Source organism: Coturnix japonica, chromosome 2 (genome assembly GCF_001577835.2).
Source record: "Coturnix japonica isolate 7356 chromosome 2, Coturnix japonica 2.1, whole genome shotgun sequence".
NCBI lineage: Eukaryota > Metazoa > Chordata > Aves > Galliformes > Phasianidae > Coturnix > Coturnix japonica.
The window spans coordinates 68400657-68427313 of record NC_029517.1 but is presented as its reverse complement, the minus strand read 5'-3'; the positions used below and the strand labels follow the sequence as shown (position 1 = coordinate 68427313).

General features: G+C 44.5%; 4 protein-coding genes across 5 annotated transcripts in view; 3 read left to right on the top strand and 1 right to left on the bottom strand.

The window, feature by feature from the left end:
• KIF13A (kinesin family member 13A) overlaps positions 1-3915 on the top strand; it is a 102148-nt gene extending 98233 nt beyond the window's left edge. For both annotated transcript variants that reach the window (XM_015854742.2, XM_015854741.2), the window contains 2 exons: positions 100-1192; positions 1714-3915. In XM_015854742.2, coding sequence (XP_015710228.1) covers positions 100-1192; positions 1714-1997 — 1377 coding nt within the window. In that variant the 3' untranslated portion in view covers positions 1998-3915. The remainder of the gene's footprint in view (positions 1-99; positions 1193-1713) is intronic.
• A 458-nt stretch (positions 3916-4373) lies between these two features.
• Positions 4374-11514, top strand: SIRT5 (sirtuin 5). Its single transcript, XM_015854740.2, is given in 12 exon segments — positions 4374-4505; positions 4644-4769; positions 6127-6260; positions 7182-7407; positions 8850-8937; positions 9938-9991; positions 10807-10930; positions 11222-11232; positions 11234-11267; positions 11269-11308; positions 11311-11335; positions 11425-11514. Coding segments are annotated over 11 exon segments (915 nt in total). The 5' UTR covers positions 4374-4505; positions 4644-4666; the 3' UTR covers positions 11501-11514.
• Positions 11515-11698: 184 nt separating this feature from the next.
• Positions 11699-16242, top strand: NOL7 (nucleolar protein 7; the record flags this gene model as incomplete). Its single annotated transcript, XM_015854744.2, has 8 exons — positions 11699-11862; positions 11943-12003; positions 12078-12133; positions 12248-12282; positions 14714-14798; positions 15143-15264; positions 15340-15417; positions 15851-16242. Coding segments are annotated over 8 exons (675 nt in total), but the record flags the coding sequence as incomplete, so codon positions are not given.
• A 353-nt stretch (positions 16243-16595) lies between these two features.
• The window catches only part of RANBP9 (RAN binding protein 9), a 35862-nt gene continuing 25800 nt past the window's right edge, over positions 16596-26657 (bottom strand). Inside the window, exons 7-14 of the mRNA XM_032442507.1 lie at positions 26505-26617; positions 25086-25194; positions 23525-23715; positions 21800-21947; positions 19972-20093; positions 18513-18664; positions 17963-18074; positions 16596-17573 (exon numbers count right to left, since the gene is read on the bottom strand). Of these exons, the coding sequence (XP_032298398.1) occupies positions 17443-17573; positions 17963-18074; positions 18513-18664; positions 19972-20093; positions 21800-21947; positions 23525-23715; positions 25086-25194; positions 26505-26617 (1078 nt within the window). The 3' untranslated portion in view covers positions 16596-17442. The remainder of the gene's footprint in view (positions 17574-17962; positions 18075-18512; positions 18665-19971; positions 20094-21799; positions 21948-23524; positions 23716-25085; positions 25195-26504; positions 26618-26657) is intronic.

Below are 26657 nucleotides of genomic sequence, written 5' to 3'. Positions count from 1 at the left end.
CTTCTCCATATTCGGAAGGGAAAAATCAGGTGAAGTTAATTTTCTTGAGAACTTTACAGTTGCAGGCTGCTAATACCACTTGGCTCTCTTCTTTTGCAGGACTCTGAGGAGGAAGACAGTGAGTTGGAGGCCATTCATAAAAAACTGATAAGTCCACAAAGCTTTAAAAATTTCCGACCTTATGTACCAGAGGAATTTGCTGACTTCAGTGTTTACAATGCTAGCCTGGAAAACAGGGAGTGGTTTTCTTCTAAATCAGACTTCATGAGTTCACGTGTTCTTGAGAAAGAGGTATCCCGCAGCCCCACCACTAGCAGTATCACTAGTGGCTATTTTTCCCACAGTGCCTCTAACGCTACTCTGTCTGACATGCTTATTCCCTGTAGTGATAGCACAGACCAACTAGCCTGTCACACAAAGGAATTGGACTCTAATGAGCCTTCAGGATCATCTCTTGCACATGATATGAGATCTTCTTTGAACAAGGAATTTTGTGAGGCAGAAAAGGAGTTAGCGAGAGAAAAGTTACCTGCGTTACCACTGAAAGAAAACAGTGCCTTAACGGAACAAGTTCCGCTGTCCCTCAATGCCACTGACAAAGGCTCTCAGCAGTTACCCAGAGCTGGATCGTTTTCAGCTCTAAGCTCCTCAGATGGCAGAAATACCTGTCATACAATTGAATTTTCAGCACGTGAAGCTACGGTTGAGCACACAATGGAGATTGTTGAAGATCACTCATTTACAGAGTTTATGGGTGTTGAAGATGGAAAAGACTTTGACCACTCGGCATCTCCACAACCCTGTTCCGTTGTGTCCTCCAATGGAGTGAGCACCTCGGAGTTATCCCTAGGAAATGATAAGGAGCAGGATGCGTGTGGGGGCCAGCTGGGCTCTGCAGCAGCAGGCAGTCAGCTTGCAAATGCTGTGGGAAGGCCTTCGTTAGTAAAAGAGACTTCAGACTGTGAGACTTATCCTGATATTTCCATAGATGATTTTACTGGAAAGGACCACTTGGATGGGTCCGACTGTGAAGACAGTGCTTCTGCAGAGCAAGCCCATGTCTTGCCTAGCTGGGTGGCAGTGGGTGAACAAGTCTGTGTTGGAAGCAATAAGGTGGGCACAGTGAGATACGTTGGAACTGTGGATTTTTCATCTGGAATCTGGGTTGGAGTTGAACTGAACGTTCAGTCAGGTAAGGCTGAGTGTGCTCTGGATTATCTGGATCTATTTTAAAGTTGCATTTATAACCATACTCTGTTCACTCTTGGGAAAATCTTCCAATTTTGTAATCACCTGGCATCTGAAAAATAGCATTCTAGGCCTGTTTACAGGGATGCTTTGATGAAGATCATTAACTGTCTCAAAGCCCCGTTCTTTTACTTAATACAAAATAATGTCGTAGTAGTTCCCATCAGTACCCATCTGTTTAAAGATCAGAAAAACAAGCAAAGCCCAAATAATTAGCAGATATATTTCAACTTGTGGGCAGTACTGGCGATGGACATCACTTGTCAAATGAGTTTGCTGCCTGAGGCTTTCAGAGAGATTTCTTTTCCTACTAGGTAAAGACTTAATTACAGCGCACAGGTTTCCTTTGACTTCTGTTTAGCGGGGTCTGAAAAAGAGCTCATGTTCTATAAATGCTAGAGTTACGTGTCTAATAAACGTATGAACATCCCAACAATTCATTCTGTGCCTTTGTTTTCATTGAAGGGAAGCACGACGGGACTGTCAAAGGCAGAGAGTACTTCCAATGCAAGCCACGGCACGGGGTGTTTGTTCGCCCCGGGCGCCTCAGTAAGGCACCAGCATCCACGAGGAAATGCAGCAGCACTTCGTGGTCTCAGGCCTCTTCCACTTCAGAGAAACGGAGGAGTTCTGTACTTCAGGGCTCATCATCCACTCCTAAAGCAGGAGAAGGCCTCTGTCATTCGGGAGATGCAGCGGCTTCTGCTTTTTCTAGGAAGCAAGAGAACAGGAAATCGTGGATTAACTGAACTGCAGTATTTTTGCACTTACTACACATATCACTGTGTGGAAAACTTTATGGATTTTTGAAGCTATTGTACATTTGAATCTGTCCATACAGAAGGCGTATTCTCTAGGGTCCCTGACTTCTCTAATTTTTTTTTTCTTTTTTTTATAAATAATATATATTATATATATGTGAATGTGTATCTATAGTTTGTCTGCCAGTGGGCAGATATGGCTGCACACTAAAATACGGTTAAAGCTGATGTGTAGATAATTGAGGTACTGGACTATTTGTTATGCATCAACATGGGAGATATATTTTAAACAACTGAAAGTATTTTATTGTGGACAAACGGGCTGTAAATCCGTGTTTGGAAGAAACTGCGGTTTGCTGTTTTTCATTACCAAAGAACTCGTTTTAGACTGACACCTTTGCTGTTTATATCTTTCTATTGTAAATGTTTTAACTGATAATGTGGTGCCATTTTTCCTTTCAGTCACGGGGCACCGAGCAGCCTTATGTTCTCTGTTTAAGCACACTGAAATATCCAACTGCTTCGTATTTCTTGTCTTCCTAGAGGCCTGCCACTGTGCTGAACTGGCAGTGTATGAGGTGACTGACAGTGCCCAAAGCTGTTTGTTAGTCTGGTATTGTGTGTGTTACCATCAACCAGCCGGGCAGTTTGACTGCAGAAACAGTATTACTGCAAGGGGGTGATACGACAACACTTTGGGGTTGGTCTGGGGAGTCTTAAGGGGAACCTGGGGGGTGGGGGAGGGTGTAAGCAGGGAAAACAAAACACAGTAGATGGATTGTGACTGCAGATTTTGCACTTGTTACTTGCCGGTTATTATCAAGATGAAATAGAACCTGCGAAAGTAATTTTAATCTGTATAGTTAATGTTAATAATGGGAATGATGGAGGGATTTGTGTCTGGTGCTCATGAATTCCTGCGAAGGTTGTTCCACATGTAGATACTGTAGATGCCTGTACAAGTGTTCTGGATGTTTGTAAAGTAACACGGTAAAAAAAAATGAGTGATGTGAGTGGCCTGCTGTACCTGTTCTTTGTTCTGAGCAAGTGAGTGACTGAGATACCTGGGACCTTATGACAAGCTGCTGTTCTTTCTCTGATTGTTGTGTACAGTAAGCGGACTCTAGTGTGTTACTATTTACTGTAAAGAACTGTAATTTATATACTGCCAATGCTGTATTTAATTGGTACAGACCTATTGTGTGTTAGAATACAGACTGTTTACTTGGGATTTTAAAGACATCGTTTTGCTTATATTTGATACATTTAGGTTCCGTGGTCACATAAGAAGCTTAATGCCATTACTTGCTGATGGTGCTCAGATGCAAAATACTTTGTATAAACGCTGAAGGACTGCAATGGGAGTGGAGCGCTTGATGACATTAACCCGTTGGAACTCTGGCTGGTTCCTGTGGCACAAGATGAGCGCAGCCCCTGTGGATACACCTTCCTCACCTGCTGCCTTCCCTGCTCAGGGGAGAAGAGCTGTGTGACTCCTGAAAGGAGTCCTGGAAGGCAGACACACTGCTAAAGATGTACATCCCTCATCCCGGCAGCTGGGAGGTGCTGTGCCATGGGGGCAGGCGCAGTGTGTTGTGCTTGCCCTTGGCATGGCTTTTGCCAGCAATGAAACAGGATACCGACGTGCTTATGTTAGTTGATTCTGGTGGAATGAAGGGCTTTGCAGATGATGTCTTTTTCATGCTTTTGGAGTCCACCCAGAGTTGCTTTTGATGCATTAATGATGATTCTTGCTGGAAAAAAAGAAAAAAAAGTTACCCTAATGGAAAAACTTGTTTACACAGAAGTATTTTATCAGGCACAGATGACCCTAAAACACTGTCAAGTATCTTGAAGTTAATTTTAGATGTCACTTTAACCTTTTTATAAAGCTTTTGAAAAAATACATGTTGTGTGCATGAGCGTTTGCATAAGTAGTTGTCCCTGGCCACTACAAACAGTTCTGAAACACTACTGCTACAGTGCTAAACTGGTCCAATGGCCCTTAAAACAGCTTTCCTCATAGAACTGTGGGAACCATGAGCGGTCAGAGTGCTGTGCATGGATGTTACATAGAGTGGATAGTGATAATACAAGGGGGAATGGCTTTAAACTGAGACAGGGGAGGTTCAGGTTAGATAGTAGGGGGAGGTTTTCCACACAGAGGTGATGACACACTGGAACAGGTTGCCCAAGGAGGTTGTGGATGCCCCATCCCTGCAGGCATTCAAGGCCAGGCTGGATGTGGCTCTGGGCAGCCTGGTTTGCTGGTTGGTGACCCTGCACATTGCAGGAGGTTGAAATCCGCTCGGTGCCGCCCCACGGGCAGCCACAACCCTCCCTCCCTCTGCGTGACGGGCCAAGGAACACCCGCGCGGTGTAGGCGGAGCTCCCCGCCCCTCAGCGTGGCGGGGCTGAGGGCGGGCCGGGACGTGCGGCTCCGCACGGCTGGGCCCAGCGCTACGGAGGGGCGGCCTGCGCTCCGCCTGCCCTCAGGTGGGAGCTCCGGGAGGGGGGGGAACAAACAACACCGCGAAAAGAAGAGAGTCGCACCTGCAGCCCGTGCTGTCTGTCAGGGAGCTCCGAGCTGTGCGTTCTCTCCGCGATCCGCTTGTTTCCCCTGTGTTTCCTTAGGCCGACGCATCGAAGCGCTGCCCATGAGTCTGGCTCTGTGTGCCGCCCGCAGGCTGGTGCGCGGTGCTCTGAAACCTGCTGCAAAGAAACTCGACTTCTGCTGCGAAATGGCTCGGCCGAGTTCGAGTAAGATACGCATCGGTTTGCTTTGGTCCCCTGGGCTGGGTTGGGAAGTCGGGATATTTCGTGTAACAGGCAAAATCCCCTTATTAATTCAAACCTATTGGAACAGCGTGACCCTGATTTCAATCTCAGCTGTTAACATGTGTCTCCTGTGCCTATACACTGTATGGTTCCAAAAGAAGCTCCTGTCAGCGTGGTTTCCTAACGACGTGGTTTTAGTACTTGTAATTTATGCAGAGAGATGCATGTGAGTCAGCTGCCTTTCCCTTTCATGCTTCTAAGGAGCAATAAAACTCACCCTGATTTATTTGTGCAAGAATGATGGAGGACCTCAAGCATTCGTGGTAGATTGGGAGCTGCATGTTAAGTAACCTCAGAAGTCTTGTTTAGTCTAGCAGTAGTTAAAAAGACATGTATGTGTATATATATTTTGAAGTCTGAAGATATGCCTTATCTTAAAACAACCCCTGGCAGCAGGGCACGCTCTGTAGGAAAAGCTCTGAGCATTCTTCTGGTGGACAGCTGGGTAACAAGGAGCCAGAGATGGGCCCTGCTGGTGAAGAGGTCCAGTGACACACTGGGGAGTTGGGTCTGGCTATGGGCTCCCTGCTGCAAAACCTGCTGGGGTGGGTCTGGCCTTGAAAGTAAAGAGTTGGAGGGGCTGAGAGGGCTTGGGCTGTGCAGTCTGGAGGAGGGAGGTTCAAGGGTTTCTTATCAATGTATATATGTGCCTGGCTTGGGGATAATAAAGAAACCACAGCTGGGCTCTTTTCAGAGGTGCCCAGCACTAGAACAAGTCAGTGAGCACAAACTGGAGCACAGGAGGTTTCCTCTGAACACCAGGCAGCAGTTCTGTGCTGTAGGAGTGTTGAGCGCTGGTGCAGACTGCCCAGAGGCTGGGGGGTCTCCACTTTGGAGGTCTCCAAAAACTGCCTGGATACGGGCCTGGGCACCCTCAAAGCGGGAGAAAACTTGAGGGGGCTTGGACCTGATGGTCTCCATAGGTCCCTTCTCACCTCTTCCATTCTGTGGTTCTAAAATATGTTGCTTTAAAATTAATACCCGAGATAAGGAGTTTCCTTTACAATCTCATTTTGACTCATAGTTAGGAGCAAGCTGTTCCTGAATGGTGGTGGCACAGCTATTGTGGTAGCATCTAATGTGTAGTTTTAGTTTAAGGCATCTTGTCTTTGAAATAGTGCATATAGTTGCTCACATGTTATTTTTGAGGGTCTCTAGGAACTGCCCTTCAAATTCCATGCAAATACCATTTCTGCGTGCATCTCTGGCAGCACTGGATGGCGTCTTACGTAAAACATCCCTGTTTGACCAGCTGCACATCTTTTTGCTCCACAAACAGATATGGCTGATTTCCGAGAAGTGTTTGCCAAAGCGAAGCACATCGCCATCATTACCGGTGCCGGTGTGAGCGCCGAGAGCGGTGTTCCTACCTTCAGAGGAGCCGGAGGTCTCTGGAGAAAGTGGCAAGCACAGGTATGTACCCACTTTGTATGTCTGCACAGCTGTGCTCTTCTGTCAGCCAGGGATGTGCGTGTGAAGAGTCAGAAGAAGCTGGGAGTAGTTTTCTGTTGCTGCTTTGGAAAGCTCTGGAGACAGCTCTGTCTTTCTGCTGTACCACTCTGCTGCCTGGCTGCCTACTGCTTGCTCTTCTTTGGACACCCTCACTGTTTTTTGTATCCCTTTCCTGTTTTAAACTCCTAGGAAAATGCTACAAAAATAATAAAGAACACTTAAAAGGAAGCACCTGGTTTTCTTTTAATCCTGGTTTCTGAGGTGTGCAGTGGTGCAGCAGCAAGCAATAAAATACTGTAGCACAGGTGCCTCCAGACTCTGGTACTGCACATTTCAAGGTCACCATCAGTACCTCCTACCCAAGCACTGCAGCCCTATTTGCTCTCTTCATGTTTTTGTTGCTCTTTAGGATGGTGTATAAAGGTGATGTTAGGCTTTGGTTTTGACGGGGACTGTAATTTGGTTAGCACTATGCTTAAACTAAGTCAGATAAGAACTTGCTAGTGAAGGAAAAACATCCACACAGTGACGAGTTTTACGGCTGCCCTGTGAACGAGTTCTGAATGCTAAAAATAGCGTGCATGGAAACATCTCATCTTCCTTTGTACTGCTCTGAACTCCTACTGGTCTGATAGGGCAGCACGGAATGAAGCAGGTATTGCGTCACTGATACAAGCTATCTCCTTGTTCCATAAGCTATTTTGTGTTGTCATCCTCATAAGAGATGGGCTACTGAGCTGCGTTCCTGTCAGCTGCGTCTGGCTGTAATAATCTGCTTTTGGTTATCCTGTTGTCAGACTGGCAGTGTGCTGTTGGCCCTCACCTGAGAAAGGGATTCTCCTGCCCTTCCATCAGCAGAATGAAGCGTTACATCTCTTTCAGGAGTTGGCCACTCCCGGGGCGTTTGCACGTAACCCTTCTCGCGTGTGGGAATTCTATCATTACCGCCGCGAGGTCATGCTGAGTAAACATCCCAACGCTGCACATATCGCCATCGCTGAGTGTGAAAAGCGACTGAGGAAACAAGGCAGGAGCGTGGTGGTCATCACCCAGAATATTGATGAACTGCACAGGAAGGCAGGCACAAAGCACCTCCTAGAAATTCATGGTAAGAATCTGTTTACCTGTGTGCTACAGGACGTCAAAACTCGGGGGAGAAGAGAGAGAAGGAAGATAGGCAGAACAAATGAAACTTGACTTAAGAGGGATAAGCACTTGCAAGAGGTTATTTACAGTATCACCCTGTTCCCTTTTGGAAGATGTTTTGGGCACTTCATAGCCTCTTTTTATTCATTAGCTTTCCTTTTAATGGATTATGAACAGCACATAATGGACAGCATGTGGGAATTGGTTCTCCGTTCCCACCTGCTCAGTTCTACCTCTTGAATACATGGAATTTGGGGCTTCAGCAGTGTGACAGCATCACGCTGGTATTACCACAAACAAAAGGTAGGTGGGCAAGAGGTCTTTCCAACCCTGGTGCTTTCCATCTGTCATGTCCTGTCCTTCCCTTTCAGGCCCCACCCATGGCAGCCCTTAAGGTGCAGGAGGAAGGAGGGTCGTGAAACACATGATGTTTCCATACCTTTCTCTTCCATGCCCTGTGGCACTCCCTCTCCCATTCCCTGTGGTTCATGGCATTCCTCATTCCCTCCTGCTCTGCAGCAAGGTGCCACAGGGGCAGTACATGCACATCAGTGGGGCTTTTGGATCTGAGGCAATATGGTATGGGATGGAAGGAGAAAGGGTGAGAGTGCCCTTCTCCATCTCACAAGGTGCCCTCTCTCATCCTTGCCCTGTTCTGCCAGTCCCCTACAGGGTGGAAGTCTCCCAAAGCAAAGCCCTGTTCTTGCCTTCCAGTACTATGACACTTAAATATTACAAAAGGTTTAAATGGGATTTCCCACCACTAATTTGTGATATTACAAGCTTCCTCTGTCACAAGTTGTTTTGCAGTTGTGGATCCAGTGATAAAGTCATGGGTATAGTTTTGTTCTTTACAAATTCTAAACAACTTAAACTGTTGGGTGTCTCCACAGCGCATGGTATCAGATCTATGGAAGTTCAGATGTGTGTGTCTTGGGATTGGGGAGTTTGTGTAAAACAAAGTGGAGTTAACCACAAGCAGAAATGATCTCATTTGGTAATGCTTTTAGTGTTTTGTTTTTTTCTCTGAAATAACTACAGTGAGGCTGTGTATTAATTATTATGTCATGAGGTAGAAGGTCATAAAGTGTAGCTCGGAGGCACAGCTGCTGCTGATCACTGTGGCCTTTTAGGTGAAAGGATGCTTCTGGCTCTACTGTGCCTGATTTGTGCTTAACTCTGACCCTGTCTGTCTTTGGTCCCTAAACAAACACATGGATGCGCTCAGTAAATAACATCTTAATCATAATGCTACCAGGTTTCAACACCCAATTGGTGTGTTTGTGTAGCTGTCAACCCACAAGTCAAATAAAAGCTGTCTGGGATAAACAGAACCATTTGCTTGTACAGTCATGCCCTAGTACAATTACTTGATCCGTAACATTTCCTCTTTCTGCATTTCAGGAAGCTTATTTAAAACTCGATGCACCAACTGTGGAAATGTGACTGCAAATTACAAGAGTCCGATCTGCCCAGCGTTGGCTGGGAAAGGGTAATCCATCTGCATTGCAAACTCAGTATTTCCTGCTCCATCTGCTCTTCTGTAGGAAAGAACCTGTTACAGGAACGTAGAGGTGTTCTAGCCGAGCACTTCCTTTTTCTTTAATAATAATAATAATACTCAGGAGTTGGACTAGATGATTGTTATGGGTCCCTTCCTATTTGAGATTCTATGATTCCATATTTAAGTGTTACGTAAATGTTTTGAAACATGAGTGTACTGTTAGGTAACTTCAGTTAGAGCCCGTGATATCAAGCGAGGTAAGATGTGTGAATGAGTGACTTAATCACTAGTTAGCACAACATTATATGTGTTTTAATTCAGTCAATATCAGATGGTCTGGAACTCTCATATTGGACATCAGCTTACTGGACTTTTTGAGAAACGGTGTTCACTCCCATCCTCTTTGTCTCCCAGTATTTTTAATCCCAGGTTTATTCCTTCTAGCAGACTATCATCAGTGTAGGGTATGGGTCAGCCTGTTCTGAATCTCATGAGCACTTCCTCACTCTTGTGCTCATCACTGACTCTCGCTGCAAGTCTTGAAATGCAGGAACATCAATTTCCAGGGTTTCTTTTCAAGTTGCAGAAGAGCCCTTTGGCCTCCTTCTAGCCATCTTCTTTTTCCTTTCTTTTTTTTTCCTTGCACTGTTGAAAGAAGAAATAAAAGGGAGGGGAGGACGGGCATGTGCTTATGCTTACAGTTTTACTTCCAGATCTTTAGATAGCTTCATAAATATTAATTATGCCTTTGTCAGACTTTGACAAGCTGATTGCTGTTGCATGGCTCTGGGATGATACCAAATAGAAGCCTGCCTGCCCTGTGTGCTCTAAGTTAGGGCTTTAGTAGATTTTTAAGAGCTTTAGTAGATTTTTAAGTGGACCAAAGTTGCAAAGATTCTTGATTGGAGAAAATAACAAAGATTTTGGCAATCTGTAAAATGTATTTTATCAGTATGTTTAAATGTGTATTTCCATATTGTAAATTCAGGGCTCCGGATCCAGAAATAGAAGATGCCACAATTCCAGTTGAAGAACTTCCTCAGTACGTATCCACTTCTTTATTGTTTTGTTGCGAGCTTTTTAAAATTTCATATATCTCAATTCTTTCGTTACTGTTCCTATAGTTTTGGAAGGACGTGTATGCATTCAACACTAGTAGAACAACTGGGAACAGAGTTCATATCTAAATCCAGTGCTTGGGAAGCACCACACAGTAGGAGTGCATACAAGATAATCACAGTGCTAAAGGAATTGCATATTTGTGCACTCAAGTATCAAACTCAAAACATGCCAAGATGTGTGGGTTTGGTAGCAAGCAGTAGAATTGCACTAAGAAATTACTGCACAGTAAGCTGCTGCTTTGCAGGTTCTGTTTTTCTGTGTCTGGTCAGCATGTGATAATGTGCTGGTGTGCAGCCACAGAGTGGTCCCTGCACACCAGGGTGCTTTTTGTGGTGGCTAAAGCTTTACCTTGGCCAGCTGCAGGTGCAAGGAGCTACTGGATTTTGTATCTCATTCCTAAGGGAACAGGACTGCTGTGGGGCTGCTTTGATGCTCCTGTCCAGCCCACTTTCTTCTTAAAAACATGCTGGACCGTTTCTGTTGAAGTTGGTGATTGTAGCACATATCAAGTTCTTGGATGTTTCATGCATTTCAGGAGCTGAGTAAGACACAGCACTTAAGTCTCTGTTCAACAACTTATGCTCAGGAGAGCATGAGGAGTGCTGTGAATGTAAACAGCAAAAGAGGGAAAGAAGCCATCCATGTCCAATCCTAAATGAGAGCTATTTTGCCACTGTACAGGTGGAGGCATTCGTGTCAGAACTATAATGCTGCACCTCTGTAATTTCTCTGTAGGTGCGAGGAAGACGGCTGTCATGGCCTTCTTCGTCCCCACGTTGTGTGGTTTGGTGAAGCCCTGGATCCAGATGTTCTCTCAGAGGTGGAGAAGGAGCTCGAACTGTGCGACCTCTGCTTGGTGGTGAGGATGTTTGTGTTGCTTTGCGAGGCGGCAGTCAGCATCGTCAGGGGCTGCTTTCACAGAATCACAGAATGCCCCGGGTTGGAAGGGACCTCAAGGATCATGTAGTTCCAACCCCCCTGCCTGGCAGGGCCACCAAACATACACCTTTACTAGATCAGGTTGCCCAGGCCCCCGTCCAACCTGGTCTTGAACACCCAAGGACGGGGCATCCACAACCTCCCTGCGCAGCCTGTTCCAGGCTTTCTGTCAGCTCTTTACCTGCTTTAACACCGGTCTTTGTCTTTGCAGGTGGGCACCTCTCGTGGTGTACCCCGCCGCCATGTTCGCCCCCCGCAGGTGTCGTCCGCGGGGTGCCGGTGGCAGAATTCAACACGGAAGCACTCCCGCTACAGACAGGTTCAGGTAACGCTGCTCCTGCAGTCTGACCCCCTCCATCCTCCTCGTCCTGTTCTCCTGCCGCTCGCAGCCCTTCACACACTTTCTCCTTCCAGGTTCCACTTCCAGGGCCCATGTGGAAGCACGCTGCCGCCTGCCTTAGCCCGCCACGAGTCCGAGATCATCGCCTGAGGCGGGGCGGGGCGGTGGGGCGGGGCGGGGCGGCGGGCCCCGATCGTGCCAATAAAGCGTGTGGAGCGGCAAGCCCCTGTGTCGTGGTCTGACTGCCGGCAACGGGATAAAGGTAGAGCGGAAGGAAGTCCGAGAACGACTTCGGAAGTCGGCGGAGCTTTTCCGGGTCGCGCTGAGACGCGTTGCGGAGCGTGGCCATTGGTGCGGCGGCTCAGACGGCAGAAGGGGAAGGCGGCCCCGTCGGCCCGTCCGCCGCTTCGCCCTCCGTCGGAGGATGAGGAGCCCCCCGAGGAGCTGTCGTTCGGGCACGGCCAGGCGCGGAGGCCGAGGCGAGAGAAGCTCGTGGGGGAGGCGGCGCGGAGGTACGGGCTGCCTGTCCCCTTTCCCACCCCCCCGTCACACAGCGCTCCGCTCACGGCGGATCCCCCCCATCGCTCCGCAGGCACCGGGAGCTGCTGAAGGAGAAGCGGCGGCGGCGGCAGGAGCTGTTCACGGAGCAGAAGGTACCGCGGTCGCCCGCAGCCCGCACCGGGCCGGGCCGGCCGGGCCCCGCGTCCTCACCGCTTTTTCTCCGTAGAGAAGGGAAGCTGCTGCCCGAGCCCTGCTGCAGGAGCTGGCCGCAGCCCCGCCTGCAACGGTGAGGGGAGGGCGGGAGACACCGGGCGGCTTGTCTGGGGCCTTGGCTGGCACGAAGCCGGATGGTGGCTGAGTGTGGCAGTAACGGTGTTTTCACGACCTTCCATCTCGTAGAGCAGATGAGCCGAGCCCCCCTGCTGCACCAGGTACTTTGGATGTTCTGTTTCCACAGCTCACAGTTAGCAGAGAATGAAGGTGGGGATTAGACCTTCCCTTTCCAGCAGCGCGTGGCTTTTCTATTGCACTGATTGTTCTTTTTTGGCCTGTACGGAATCCCATCTATTTGGGACTGATGGCAGGGAACAGGAAAGCACTGTAGCTTTTAGGCTGCCTTTTTCAGCAGCTCTCTGAGGGCACCGCTGCTGGGTTTTACCAATCAGAGCAGCTGAAAAGTGCCTCCTGGCTGTGCTTGTTTCACAGCTTTGTGTTGCTTCAGCCGAATCACAACTGAATCCACAGAATCAGCAAATTTATCCAAGGTTGGAAGGGACCTCACGGATCATGTTAGTTTCCATACCCCCCTGCCTAGCACGGGCCACCAACATACACATTGACTGAGCAGGGTTGCCCAGGGCGCCTGTCCAACCTGGTCTTGAACTCCTCAAGGACGGGGAATCCACAACCTCACTGGGAGCCCTTTTCCAGGACCTAACCCACCCTTCTAGTCAAGAACTTTCCCCTAACATCCCAACCTAAATCTTCCTCCTTCAAACTTAAAAACCATTTCCCTAGTCCCTTGCTATTATCAGCCCTTTCGAATAGTTTACTCCCTCCTGGGAGTAAGTTCCCCTTCAGGTATTGAAAGGTTGCAATGAGGTCACCCGCAACTTCCTCTTCCTCCAGGCTGAACAAACCCAACTCCCTCAGCTGCTCCTCACTAGGGGAGGTGGCCTCCGCCCCCTGATCATCTTTGTGGCCTCCTCTGGACACTTTCCAAAAATCTCCATAATTTTTTTGTAACTGAGGGCTCCACAACTGGACACAGCTACTCTCCAGATGGGGCCCTCACAGAGAGCAGCAGTCGAGAGGGACACATCCACCTCCCTGATCCCTCACAGCCTGACCAACCACTCTCCTGATGGAGCCCAAGGATCCGTTTTGCTTTCCAGGGCCTGCCAGAGCGCACCTAGCTGAGCTCAAATTGGTTACAGTGTTCCTCATCTATCAGAGACCCCTAGGCATCTTTTTCAGCCGACGCTGGCTCTCAAGGACAACTCCTCCAGCCTGTAAAGTGCCACCTGGGGTTTTTCCGGCCCAAGTTGCAGAAAACCTTGCACTTTGCCGTGGTTGAACTCATTAGGTTCACACCGAGCCAGCTATCACAGCCTGTCAAGGTTCCTCTGAATGGCATCTGTTCGCTTCACCGTATCGATCTGCACCACTCAGCTTGGTGTTTCAGCAATGAACATTGCTGAGGTGCACGTCATTCCTCCGTCGATGCCTCAATTAATAAAGGATGTTACAAGTGAGCACCGGTCCCCAAGACAACCCTTGAGGGACGCGCCCGCTCGTTACCCCCTGTCCGCCCTCTACCTGGACATAGAGCCATTGAACCAACACCCTCACTGTCTGCGGCCCTTTCAAACCAATTGGCTTATCCATCAGTTGTCCACCCATCAAATACCCCTCCCCTCCAATTTGGCGATGAGGTATGTGGGGGACCATGTCAAAGCCCTCTCAGGTCCAGGAAATAACATCGGTCGCCTTCCCCAGTCCACAATGCGTCACTTCCCTAGAAGGCCACACAGATTAGTAAGCATGACCTCCCTGGTTAAGCCATGCTGGCCTGTCTCGGAATCACATGCGTTGTTCTTTATGTGATCAAGATATGTCGCAGGAGATCTGTTCCATAATCTTCCAGGCACGGAGCGTGAGACTCACCGCCTTAGTTACCCAGCGTCTCCCTGCTCCCCTTCTGTAATGGAGTGACGTGACCCTTCCTCCAATCATCCGGGACCTCACCTACAGCCACGGACTTCTCAAAATATGATGAGAGCGGCCTCAGCAACCACCTCAGCCAGCTCTCAGGACCTGGGATTTGCACCCATCTGCCATATACCTTCATACTCATCAATCTAAGAGGCACCTCGACTTGCTCTACCTTACAGTGGGAAGGATTTCAACCTCCTTGGTCCCCACATGGAGGTATGGGGGGCAAGTACTTAGGATGTGCAAAAAGACTAGAATCCTGGGCCACCAGTGAAGACCGAGGTGAAGAACTCATTCAGCACCTCAGCTTTCTTCTCATCTGTGAACCATTCTCTTCCCCCTTTTAAATTTACCAGAGTAAGGCACGCCCATTTTGGCCTGTCTCTTCTGGCAATGTACCTGTAGAAGGTTTTCTTGTTGTTTTTCACATCCCTCGCCAAGTTCAGTTCTGCCTGCGCCTTGGCTTTCTGATCCCAATCTTGCAAGTTCGGACGGCATCCCTGTATTCTTCAGTGACACAGCCTTGTTTCCAGAGCTTGTACACCCCTTTCTTCTCCCTCAGTTCTCTTAGCAGTTCTTCCTGTTCATCTTCCTTACAGTTCTAGATTGTGTTTTTGGGATGTTTTTCTTCTGTTGAATTTTCCTTAGATAATGATCCAGAAGGGGAATCTGCAGAGCAGAGCGAAACTGACATCCCACGACAGGTCAAGAAAGACAAAGCAGGAGGCACCAGGTATGGCAGGAGCAGATGATGTGGGGCATCACCTCAGTGCCAGGGTCTGTTTTTTCACTTGATGTTAACCCTGCTCTTGCTTTGATTGAAACAAGTGTATGTGACTTAAGTCTCCTTTGCTGTGTTTCTGACCTCATCGCAGCTGATTCTGTAGGGAAAAGCTTTACTAGCATCTGCTGAGAGGAGTTTGAGACTCCCATTGGTCAGGGCACAGGGCAAGTTGTTTCAGCGCTTGGCTGATCAAACCCAGTACAGACATCTGTCATGCCCAACTGTCAAAATACCAACTAGTATGTGTTGTTTTGGGCTCTGTAACTGTGCCATGGATTTACATCTCTCACTAGGACAAAAGGAAACTATATTGCTGTGCGCTTGAAAGATGAGAACATAGCAGGCCTCCACCAGCAAACAGCAAAAGACTTCATACACAGTCAACTCTATGGCCCAGGCACCAACCGAACGAGCGGTAGGCGGTTTTTCTTAGGTCTGCATCTGGATTTGTCTGTATTAACCTTCATAACTGATGTCCATCTCCTTACAGCAAATGAATTTTTTTCCATTGCAAACAAGAAAGGCTCCGTTAAAAAAGCTGCCGTTCAGTTTGTGGACAAATCTTGGGGTAAGTAAAAAGAGAAACAAATCAAGTTGGTACTGCTCTGTGCATATACACCTAAAGTAGTGTTTGGTTTTACATTGTTGTTTTATGTTTTTAATGCTCTTTTACATGTTACAGGGCTTTAGTTTGTGTTTTACTCACTCAGAGGAAGAACACTGAGTAAGGGAGCAGGGCAGGATGCGTAGTAGTGCATATGGTAGTGATAGGACAAGGGAGAATGGCTTTAACCTAAATGGCTAGTGGCACCAGCAGAAGCGTGCTTGTGTATGTGAAACGAGACTGAGAGGAAGTTTGTCAGCTTTCCCTTCTGCTCTTCTGGCTAGGCCTGAAACACTGCAGTCATGTAATGCAATGCTGGTGGTCATGTAGCTGAGCTACATAATAATTTAATAATGCTTTATTAAAGCCTTACTAGTTTGTCTTTGTTTTGTTTAAGGGCTAGAGAAAAAGGAAAGAGCAACAAAGTTCACAAAATACTGGGTCGCAAAAAAGGTGACATGTGCACTCTGAAGACAGCTCTCAGAAGATGCTCTCAAAGGACGCGTGCTGGAAGTTAATTTCTCATCACCTATATGTAACAGGCATCATCCACCCCCACCCTTTGCCATCGTTACTACTCTCTTTCACAGTTTCTGGCAACAGTTTCACAGAGTGGTCCTGGTTCCTACCTTCCCTGGCAGAAGCTGTTGGGGGAGCTAACAAACACTGCTGGGTTGCAGCTGTGATGGCATATCCTTCAGGGGCTCTTAGAAAGCCATCTCACAGAGCTGGATGTCGTTCCATGAGGCAGCAGCTCAAGTGCAAAGAATAAAGATGAATTATTTCTTACTCCTGTGGAGGCTGCGCTTCTTAAAACCATTTATTATTCCTATTTTTTAGAACCCCCATCATTCAGGAGAGGCTGCAGAGAGTCCTCACATCAGTTCATAGAGCAGGGCTGCTTGCAGCCAGGCTTGATTACTTTCAAGGAATATAAGGGTGTTTTTTCTCCCCTACCTTCAGGGAGCATTTAACTTGCTGCCTTAACAGCACTAGCTCTGCTTGCTTTGTGGTAAGAGCACACCCTTTAGTTTTCAGCATTGCTCATAAGGGAAGTGGTATCATAGTGTCCAGCAGCAAACCACTGTTCTAGGATAAAACTAGAACAAAGCCAATGTAGCGTACACGTCCATGCTACCATGTATGTAGAAGTAAGTTTTTAATGACTGGTTAATTATGATATCACTACAGTTTATTGCAATATAGTACTATTTAAGCACTTTTAAAAATGCAAGGTGTACAAAGATTAAATTAAGACTGTAAATTGACTAAATATTTGGTTTTTATATAAATAGGTCATAACCACACTGTGTTGACATGTAATACTGTTATAATACAACAGTTAAACTGGTGAGTCTACACAACAGAAGCTGTCTGTAGTTAAACAAGGAAACAAAGTTGAAAAGACCATGTTAAAACAAAAACTACTAAGATCAACAGGTCGGGATTGTAAGTAGCAACAAACATATTCACTCAGCTCCTGAGTAATTCAAGTTTTACAGTACACATTAAAAAATATCATTTCTTCCCATCAACACTATATCCAAACCATCAGGTGTTTATGCATTTTGCAAATTACATTGATTGAACTATGTAACAATGGGGGTGGAGGTTGGCAAGTCATCCTGCTTGACACGTACATCACCCGCATGCGCTAACACATCCGCGGTGCCGCTCTTCCGTCCCACCACAAGGCAGCAGGATTTTTGGTTTTGCTTTAGACAATCGTTGAGAGGATTTTATTTGTCAATTTGGATGTCTGACATTATCGGTGATATTTCCCACTCTTAGTTTTCTAAGAGGTTTAAAGATGGAAATTCTCTAACGCTAAGTTAGAAATCATTTGCATCATGCTGTAAACTAGGAAGCAACATAAAGCGACAGACTTGTCCTTAGTACATAATTAAAATTCCAAATTCCAGTCAGCAGAGCTGATCTACTTTCCATAGGGAATACACCACGCCATCTCACAGAGCTTCAAATGCATAGCTAGTGTAGGTAGTCTTCCACTGTGGCAAAAGCACAGGATCCGATTCCCGATCGAGCCATCAATCCCAGACACTGTGATGCTTGTCCCATTGCCAGGGCAAGCGGTGGTTGCTTTGGCAGATTGTGAGTCTCTGGAAGAAGATTAGCAGCAGCAGTTAGAATATCTCACTTAGTTTCATAATTTTCTTGTACCAGGAAACTCAGAGTCCGTGTACTTTCTTCCAAAGCTTACTCTTATGGCAAAACAGAGCAGGAACAATGAAGCCACACTGAAATTCTCTGCTGAGCTCTATTTACAGAGCAAGCCACTTTTCGCTTTCAGCCAATAAATACATGTAAGTAGTGTATCTGCTGCATTTATGCACCCCCAGAACTCTCTTCTGCTCACAGGGCATTCAATACCAGTAAGCTTTGTTCATCGCTTGGCCTCCTCAGTTCTGGACCCAGCAAACAAAGCATGGTGAGCAGCAGTGTGCTGCCCTTCTTCCCTGAAAGGAAAGCAAAGCCCACCAAGTCTTACCTAGTATTGCACTATTGAGTACGGAGCACACAGGTTCTCTCTGAATTGGGTCAAGCTGATTTCCAACTGGGCTGCTCCACGGATCTGAATATGCAAGTAAACTGAACGCATCCTGCAGGAAGATGATTACATCACAGCTGCATTACACAAGTGAAAACTTGGGCCTTTTCTTAACATATTTTGACTCGTGACTCAGAGCAGTCTCAAAACACAGCATACGCTTCAGGCCTCTACCAATTCTTGCTAGAAATAATACCTATGATTCCAGTGACCAAACTATGCGGTCAGAACTAAGTGGGCACACTAAATTCATCTCTGCGTTTAACTGTATTATTGTATGAAGTTATTTTCCCAATGAATGTGCTACATGGACAAGATAGGAGATACACCACTACACCACAGCTGACTGGAATACTCTCAGACCAAAAGAAATCACAGTGAAATCGCAGAAGCTCAAGCAAAACAGTGTTGTTACGTAGCATGCTGTGAGAAGCTTCTGCTGAGCGATGCCATTGTTCACCTTAGCAGCAATTCCAAAGACAGAACATACCTTGAGCATTTTCTTATTTGCTGTGTTTTTGCCACATTCTCTTCTTAGTTGTTCACTCATCGCTTGCAATTCTCTTCCAAAATGGATCATTCTTTCAATCGCTGCTTGGCTGCCACCACACAGTTGACGCCTTAACTGACTTGAATCTACTTCTGCAAAAACGATATCGTCATCATCACCACCACCACCAGAGTGACAATTAGAATCTGCGGATCTGGGCAATGCACTGATTTTACTGTTAAGTCATCTGCCTTCACAGGAGGGGAGCACTGAGGGCCACAGATCTCAACACAACACACTCCTACACCACATACTTGAATGTCCACTTAAGAGGATACAGCCAGGTGCAAAGGCTGCCTGCCCGTGCTCTTAACATTGCAATAGTTAATTTTATCTGCCTGCTTTACATAACATACACAGCACTAAAGAGAATATGTAAACACTTCAAAAAGCTGCCACATGTTCTCAAAATGCGTGTTGACTAGAAAGCTGAAGCACCCTCAAGTCTTCAAGCAGAGCTGTTTGCGGCCCAAAGGCAGAAAAAAAGGCCCTAATCAGAAAGAAAGCGCTCTGCTCCTCATGCAGCCACTCTGCATCTGTCACAGCCTCTGTGGACAGGGCTGCAAGAGAGTAAAGATGTGTTTTGGTTTTCCTGCCGCAGACACAGTGCCGTGTTAGTGCTGTTTCAGAGGGTAATGTAGGGAAATGGTCTGGGAAATAAAACATCCCTCCTGTTTGTGGCCAAAACAAAGTTCTATTTGCTTCTGAACAGTTATTGCAGTATCTACCAGCAAAGCTGCGTGGTCAGCAGCAGCACTTGCCCTTGGAACCCTGAAGCCTTTGTGTTTGTTAGCAATATTGCATTCTGGAAGTTTACCAGCGATGTCCTGAGTTTCATACTTCATGTGAATTATATATTAATTGGTATGTGTGTAAACCGATTGCTTGACAATACAGTTCTGCAAAAGCACACGCCGGTCTCTTCTGTTTCTCAAGATGCAAATGGCAGTAACAACCACTGCCCAGATTGCAGCCTGTGCACACTAAGTGGTCTTGCTGCCTTCTTTATTACTGGACAGGGACAGTGTGTGCTGTAACCACCAGAGTACATGGTGTCTTTTTAAGCTGTGCTGTCCGAGGGCGTTCAGATGTTCATTTGCCAGCAACATCAAGAGGTATAACTCAATATAAAGCAGGCTAAGGAACATCTTCCTAAAGGTATTTCCTTAGAAACCAATACTACAATGAGCATCCACAAGTCACCCCTTTCCCCTGCTCCCACACTGCCAACAGCCAGGCTACATCAGAGTTAAGAGATTTACATATAATAGCAGAACAATAACAACAAAAATTAAGGTTTCAGCTACTATCCTTAATTTTCAAGTTGGGAAGCATTGCAAGTAAAAACATAACCTTGTTGCCATCACTTAATAAAAATGTAAGAAATATCACTGCAGACCCATTTCTGTGTCACATTCTTCCATTTCGTGATCATGTTTAGAACTACCATTTAGGAAGCCATTGGATGAAGTCTCAGCAACCCCATTGGAGTAGTGATCTGTTTCCATGTCTACATCATTGCTGAAATGAGAGTAAGAAACACAAGTGTTTATTCGTATTTAAATGCTTCGGTTTATGCTCTCTGCAATTTCAGCACAACAACTCTCAGATGCTCATCCTGCCCGAGAAAATACTGCTTTTATGTATTACCAAAGTGGACCACAGGTTTTTTCCATAGCAACCAGAAATGCCAGAGCAGCAGGAAACGTTAAGGCTTTCCCACTAAGCATTAGCATTCAGGAAAATAACGTTTTTAGATTGAAAACAAAATGTGTCCACCATTATTCAGACATCAGTAGCATAACACTTTCTGAAGTGTCAGCAGGAAGTTCTTGCCCTGTTTATGTATCTGAACATACAAAGAGGTAGAGAATATGCAGTGAAGAAACATCCTAGTTCTGCCTCACCCTGTCCCCTTCCTTTTTAAAGCACAGCTAAGTAAATACCAGGCCTGCTTTGAGAATGTCACATTTAGGTAAATAATATTCACAAAAAAGCCTCAATGTCTCATTTATTCTCAGTGGAATTTTAGGGAAAAGGAAGAAAAACCCAAAGCAATTACCAAGAACACCAAGACACTGAAAGAGTCAGAAGTAAATTCAGGCATGCAGCTCTGCAACACACTTCGCTCACAGCAGTCACAAAGGCACTGTTAGATGCCACTGTGGCTCTGGAAACTGACCTTTCCTGATAGCGATACCCTATTCTATTCCAAACCTTGTTCTATTTTGTCACAGACAATCTAAAACCTTTCACAAGACCAGCTTCCTCCTAAGATGACTAAAAGATCTCTTTAGCTGGGCAACTCTACAATAAAGGAACTTCCTTCATCTTGTGACAGACTCCACCGTTGTCAGAACCCTGCCAAGTAGTTTTGCAGAGGTGACTTGACACAAATGCAAACTGGGAATCTATAACAACAACTGCTACTGATACTTCCTGCTAACGTCACTGCAATCAAACTATGATATGGTTTTGTTGCCACATACATCTTAGTTGATGCTTTGGGAAACACATCTTGGACACTGCAACCAAGTACCTACAGATTTCAAATCGAATCAAGTTATGCTACATTTGTGTAGTAATCTACAGAGCTCAATATTTATGCCCAGGTTCATACATCATTTTCATTCTTTCCACAAGCGGCAGTGATGGAAAGTAGGCAAACAAGTACTGTTACGTGTGCAATGGAAGAGTGTCCACATTCCAGATGTATCTCAGTTGTGTTTAGCCAGTAGATAATGCACAAAGTGAAAGCATCCGGACAACTTTTTATCACCTACACTATTTGCCGACCCATTCAATCAAAACAGGGTAACATCCTTAGGAGTAGGATGTATTTAGGTACTACCTTCCAAAGAAGCACTTTGTTTTGAGGGTTCTTAAACTAATGTCAATGGTTTAAATTAGAATTACAAGTGAGCTAGGTGATCTTCCCTAAACAGCTTCTAAATTGAACACCAAAAGCTATAAGGAAGGTAAGTTTTCTTCATTGCATTTCTTTAACTGAATGGGAAAAAACAGTCTCTTCAGCTGGAGAAGTTAAAGCCAGAGCAGACTCAAGCAATCACGAACAGAAGCAGTATTTATCCTTTCCCACCAGTGCCCTCCAATGATATTTTGTAACTACTCTTGGAAGAAAAAAAAATTCCTCTAGAAACTCTTCTCTATAATAAAAACTATGTAGACTACATAAGCACAAACTGGAAGCACTGAAGTTTACTCACCTTGAATAGCTGTTAACCTGCTGAGATCTCGATACATTTATGTTGTTAAGCTCTGGTACATTCAAGCTGGTGGCTGTATGCTTACTGTGACAGTAAGACTGATGCCCTTTATTTGATATTACTCCATTACTGCAACTACTTTCAAACCCTGAAAGAAAGTTTTTATAGTTGTAATTAATTACAAACACGTTTGTAGATACCAATTTAACACAAGTGAAGTAAGAACCACATAATTGCTCCCAGCCACAAAATACTACATTTGTCAAAGAAATAATCCTAAAAAGGCAGACTCCAGACTTCAGGTATTCATTCTTTAAAAGGTTTCTACAGTACAGAAGTGAAAACATGATTTAACAAATACTTACAGATGGGAAGCTTTTTATTCAGTACTGCATATACATGAGTAAAACATAAAACTGAATCAACACAGAATCATTTAGAAACATTTCTGAAAGATGTAAAAACCTTTTCTAGGCCACTGTGGTAATAATTAAGAATGAAAGCAGCCATGCATCTTACTAATTCTTTATCACATAATTATCTTTGAAAACACACAGTAAAATTCAGTATTGAAACGTTTGCCATGCTGCTACACAAATACAACCCTCCTGCTTTCCTATATAATTATTTTAATTGCTAGTATTGTGCTTTGCTATATAAAAATTATACCATGCTGTGAAATTATCATGTCTGGCTAAAATTTCTTCTGACCCTTCTAAAATGTAATCAATGAACAACCATTTGAAGCAAATACATAATTGGCAAATCAAGCATAAATGTAGGAGCTCCCTAAACATCAACTAACCCAGAAATAGGTCACAGGAAAGATTTATTATTAAAAAACAAATGAAAGACCCCAACCACCTCCACCCCCCTGCCATTTTCTGCCATTCAGCAAATCCTAAATCTCACTGCTAACAACATCATTTACCAGCTTCCTTATTAAGCAGTGCCTCTGCTTTCAAAATAAGAAAGTTAGAGGTGCTTTCTACCATATATCATGATAAGAACCCAAGGAAACAACAGCAACTGAGTGCAACAAGACTAAAACACCTGAAGCAGCAGACGGTATTCTGGACTCCACAGAGAGAAGGAAAAACAAACAAGAAACCAGCAAAGCTCCCAGTCTGCTCCAGTTTAGATTTAAGAAAGAAAGAGAACTGAAAGCTGACCACCTCTACACGCTACCAAAGCGATACCGACTTCAGAGATGACATGCTCAAGTACCAGCGCTGGAATCTTTCTATTGGCATAGGGCAGATCTGAACATCTTCATCTCCCACTGAAGCTTTGCCACCACCATTAGGTGCTTTCAGAACAGTTTCAGCTGTGCAGATTGCAGTACTCAGCAGTATTTTTTTTGGTTGTTTAACCTAACTTGGCCACCCAGCTCCTGGTATTTCCTACTATTCCACAAACACCACAGACCATTTACTGGACTTCAGGCACTTTGCCTAAACCATGGATTAATACCAAAGCGACAACAGAAATTCACATCAGAACCTCCTACCTCACAGAAGCAATAATTTCTTAAGATTTCATATATACTATTTCTGTAGTGATTGGGAATAACGTATTTTGACTGTTAGGTCTCTGCTTCAATGCTAAAGGCCTCAGCCCCAACTGAAACAGTTTATCCACAGGTTCAATATTGGTGCCTTCTCCCAGTACTCAAAACCACAGAAAAAACTTTGTAGATGTGGTATATCTTTCGCATCAACTTACCAGAAAAATGTGTGCTGCTCCCTTTGCCTGTCGCCAAATTGTGAATATTCATTCCATGGCTGGGGCTCATGCTAGGACTATTAAAAGACCGTGGGCTAACAGGGTAACTATCTTGAGATTTTGGACTGTGGCCTCCCAAACACCGCACTTCACTGTCTGTACCATTCACCATCTCTATGAACTGGCGCACCCTAAACAAAAGACAAAGAAGTTAAGCTAACAAAACAATTCAAACACTTCAATTTACCAATGATAGCACTGATTTTAGCATTAAATACACTTTAAAACAGTCTGACTCAACAAAACGCTGGACGTCACTAACCCAATCATCAACAAATTGAGTATTGGCCAAAATAGGAAACTAGGAAGTTTAGGAGGGAGAAGAACAGGAATGTTATCTTTGAGGATGAGCTCTGGCAATAAGTCCTCAAAGTTTAGAGCACTAAAATGTATTTTTTGGTTAAACTGTTTTGTTTTATTGGCAGGGGCAAGTGTACTGCTTGAGAAGGATATATAGTTATCTTGCTGTGCCCATTATTTCTCTCAAAGATAATGAGAACATCATTTAATCCTTACTGTTCCAGGCAAAGTTTTTTTAACATGAGACATTTACACCAGAAAACAGTTTAGTAAGCAAACTCACATACAAACCTTCCCTTTAGAGGTGGTTACTCTGTCAATTTTATTTTAGGTAGAGATTTTACTATGGAGTTTGATGAAGCTTAGAGCTACTGCATAATGTTTTATGCTTAGGTAATCTTAATAGAGCAGGCAAAATTTGGCGAGACAGATTGAGATAAAGGTAACATACAGTTGACATTAGAGTGAGGGCTTTCATCAAATCACATTCTGTGGTAAGTCTGCAGTACTATCACGTGAATTCTGTTCAGCACTTGAGTGACAGACTTCAAACGTTTCAAGTAAATTAACTGAACATAAAAATTCTAGTGCTTTCTTCTTACAGGAGGAGCAGATTTTTTTTCCCCACATTCTAATGTTGTGACATGATAAAACAATCCTGGAGGATCAGCACAGCTGGCAAGTAGAAATGCCAGAATGAAGGTGAATGTTGCATGCCCATGAAGCTACAAGGACTCTGGGATTACTGAATTTTCACTGTATAATCCAGAGACGTTTGCAGTTTAGTGACAAGGAGTGCAACAACTCATCTTAAAGAGGTGTTTAATGTCAGTCAGCCATTTGGAGGAACAGACCAACTTATGCCACAAGACTCTTAACCTTCTTGCATACGACACTCTATCAGTTACATTTTAAAGTTTTACTTGACACTGAATCCGATTAAAATTCGTATTTAAAAATACAAAAACTCAGTACTAGAGGACAAGTCTACAGCAAGATGTGAATTATGCTGCAAAACAAGACCCTGATAACAAAACCTAGTTTAACACGTAGCAAATAAATACAGCATAAAGAAAAAAAACTACACATTTTCTAAAAAAAAGCTGCTTAACTTTAAGTTTCTGCAAAAACTTTAATTCTCTTTTCTCAGAAGGTAATTGTGTCATCTATAAACACACATCTGTATAATTTGAAGACTCACTTTAATGCAAATAAGAGATTAGGATTTCTTTCTAGTAAACTTGGATACAACTGTTGTGTTGTTTCAATGGCTTCTCCCATTCTTCCTGCTAAAACCAATTTCTGAATTCCTGTTCACCAAAAAACAAATAAGAGATTAGGATTTTTTTCTAGTAAACTCGGATACAGCTGTTACGTTGTTTTCAATGGGTTCTCCATTCATCCTGCCAAAACCAGTTTCTGAATTTCTGTTCATCAAAAACAACAGTTAAAATGACAGCTAATGGATTAATACATGTAAATTAGTTATTAAAAGACACTGCAACCATTCATCAACAGGGCTGTTTATTAGAAAAAAAAATAGTGTAAAGAAAAATCATGCTTCCTTATAAAGTTCAATAGGGAAACTGAAGAGTTACACTCCACCTACAGGTATCTAAACAAGAACTAAGTAAATACTTTTATTGTGGGAATGTAACTACTTTGTACTAGGACTGCTCGTTTAGAGCTAGATTAAGATCAGAGACACCATTCTGTGATATATTTCCCAGTTTTATATCTTTGCATAAAAGCAGATACCAAACTACCGTCCCCCAAGACTATCAAAATTGGTTCCCACTCCCAATGGTTCAAATTTGGCCAAAAATTTCGTCTCACCTGCAACACATGCTTAAAGTCAGGTTACAGATGACTAAACCTTTCCACAACAAACTCAGCAGCTTTAGTTAATGCTTCTGTTGATGTAACCTGGCACAAGCCTCAAACAGCCTCACAGCTCTAACCACCAACAGAGAAATTGATCCTAATGAAAAACAACCCAACAGACAGCCTATTCTTCCACCAAAGCAGTTTCCCCATGTGCTATGTCATGCAGTCACACAAACGCTTGTGTTCATACAGCAGGGATCAAAATGAATGGGGGAAGGCACTGTTTTCATCAGGCTGCCAAATCAGTACAGCCACAGCAAGCGAGAAGCACACTACTATTAATTCCCCTTGTCCTCTCTCCCTTAACTGTAAACTGGAAGAAAAAAAAATCACATTTGCTTTAGCTTATAAAGCATTTTATAAACTCCAACCCTTATCACTGAGATAAAAGTTTAAACTTTTATCAACAGTTTTATATTCCTGTTTGTGAGAGATAAGGGTCAGTCATAAACAATGCCATACAGACATTACAAACATCTGTTTAACACATCTTCCATTCAAGAGAAGGACAAAAGGTAATTTACCACATCCTGCTACATCAAACAAGCTCCAGGAGTATTAGTGCAGAAGTTCATCTTAACCAGCTGTTCATAAATGCACAGCTTTACATGAAGGCAAAGAACAACAAAACAGTGCTGAAGGAAGATTCTACAGTGATGCTTAAGAGCAAGTTTTATGCAGTATCTGCTTAAGGGAAAAGAAAAAGAAGATGTAACGTGCTTTCCAGCCTTACTTTGTCTATTTTTAATGGAAGCTAATTCTTCTAGCACAGTCTGGTCTGTGGATCTGGCGAATGCCTCTGCTGTTGCACAGTATCCATGGTGAACTAAGTAAGATGACACCATTCTAAAAACAAAGAAAAACAAAACCCAGAAACAATTATTAA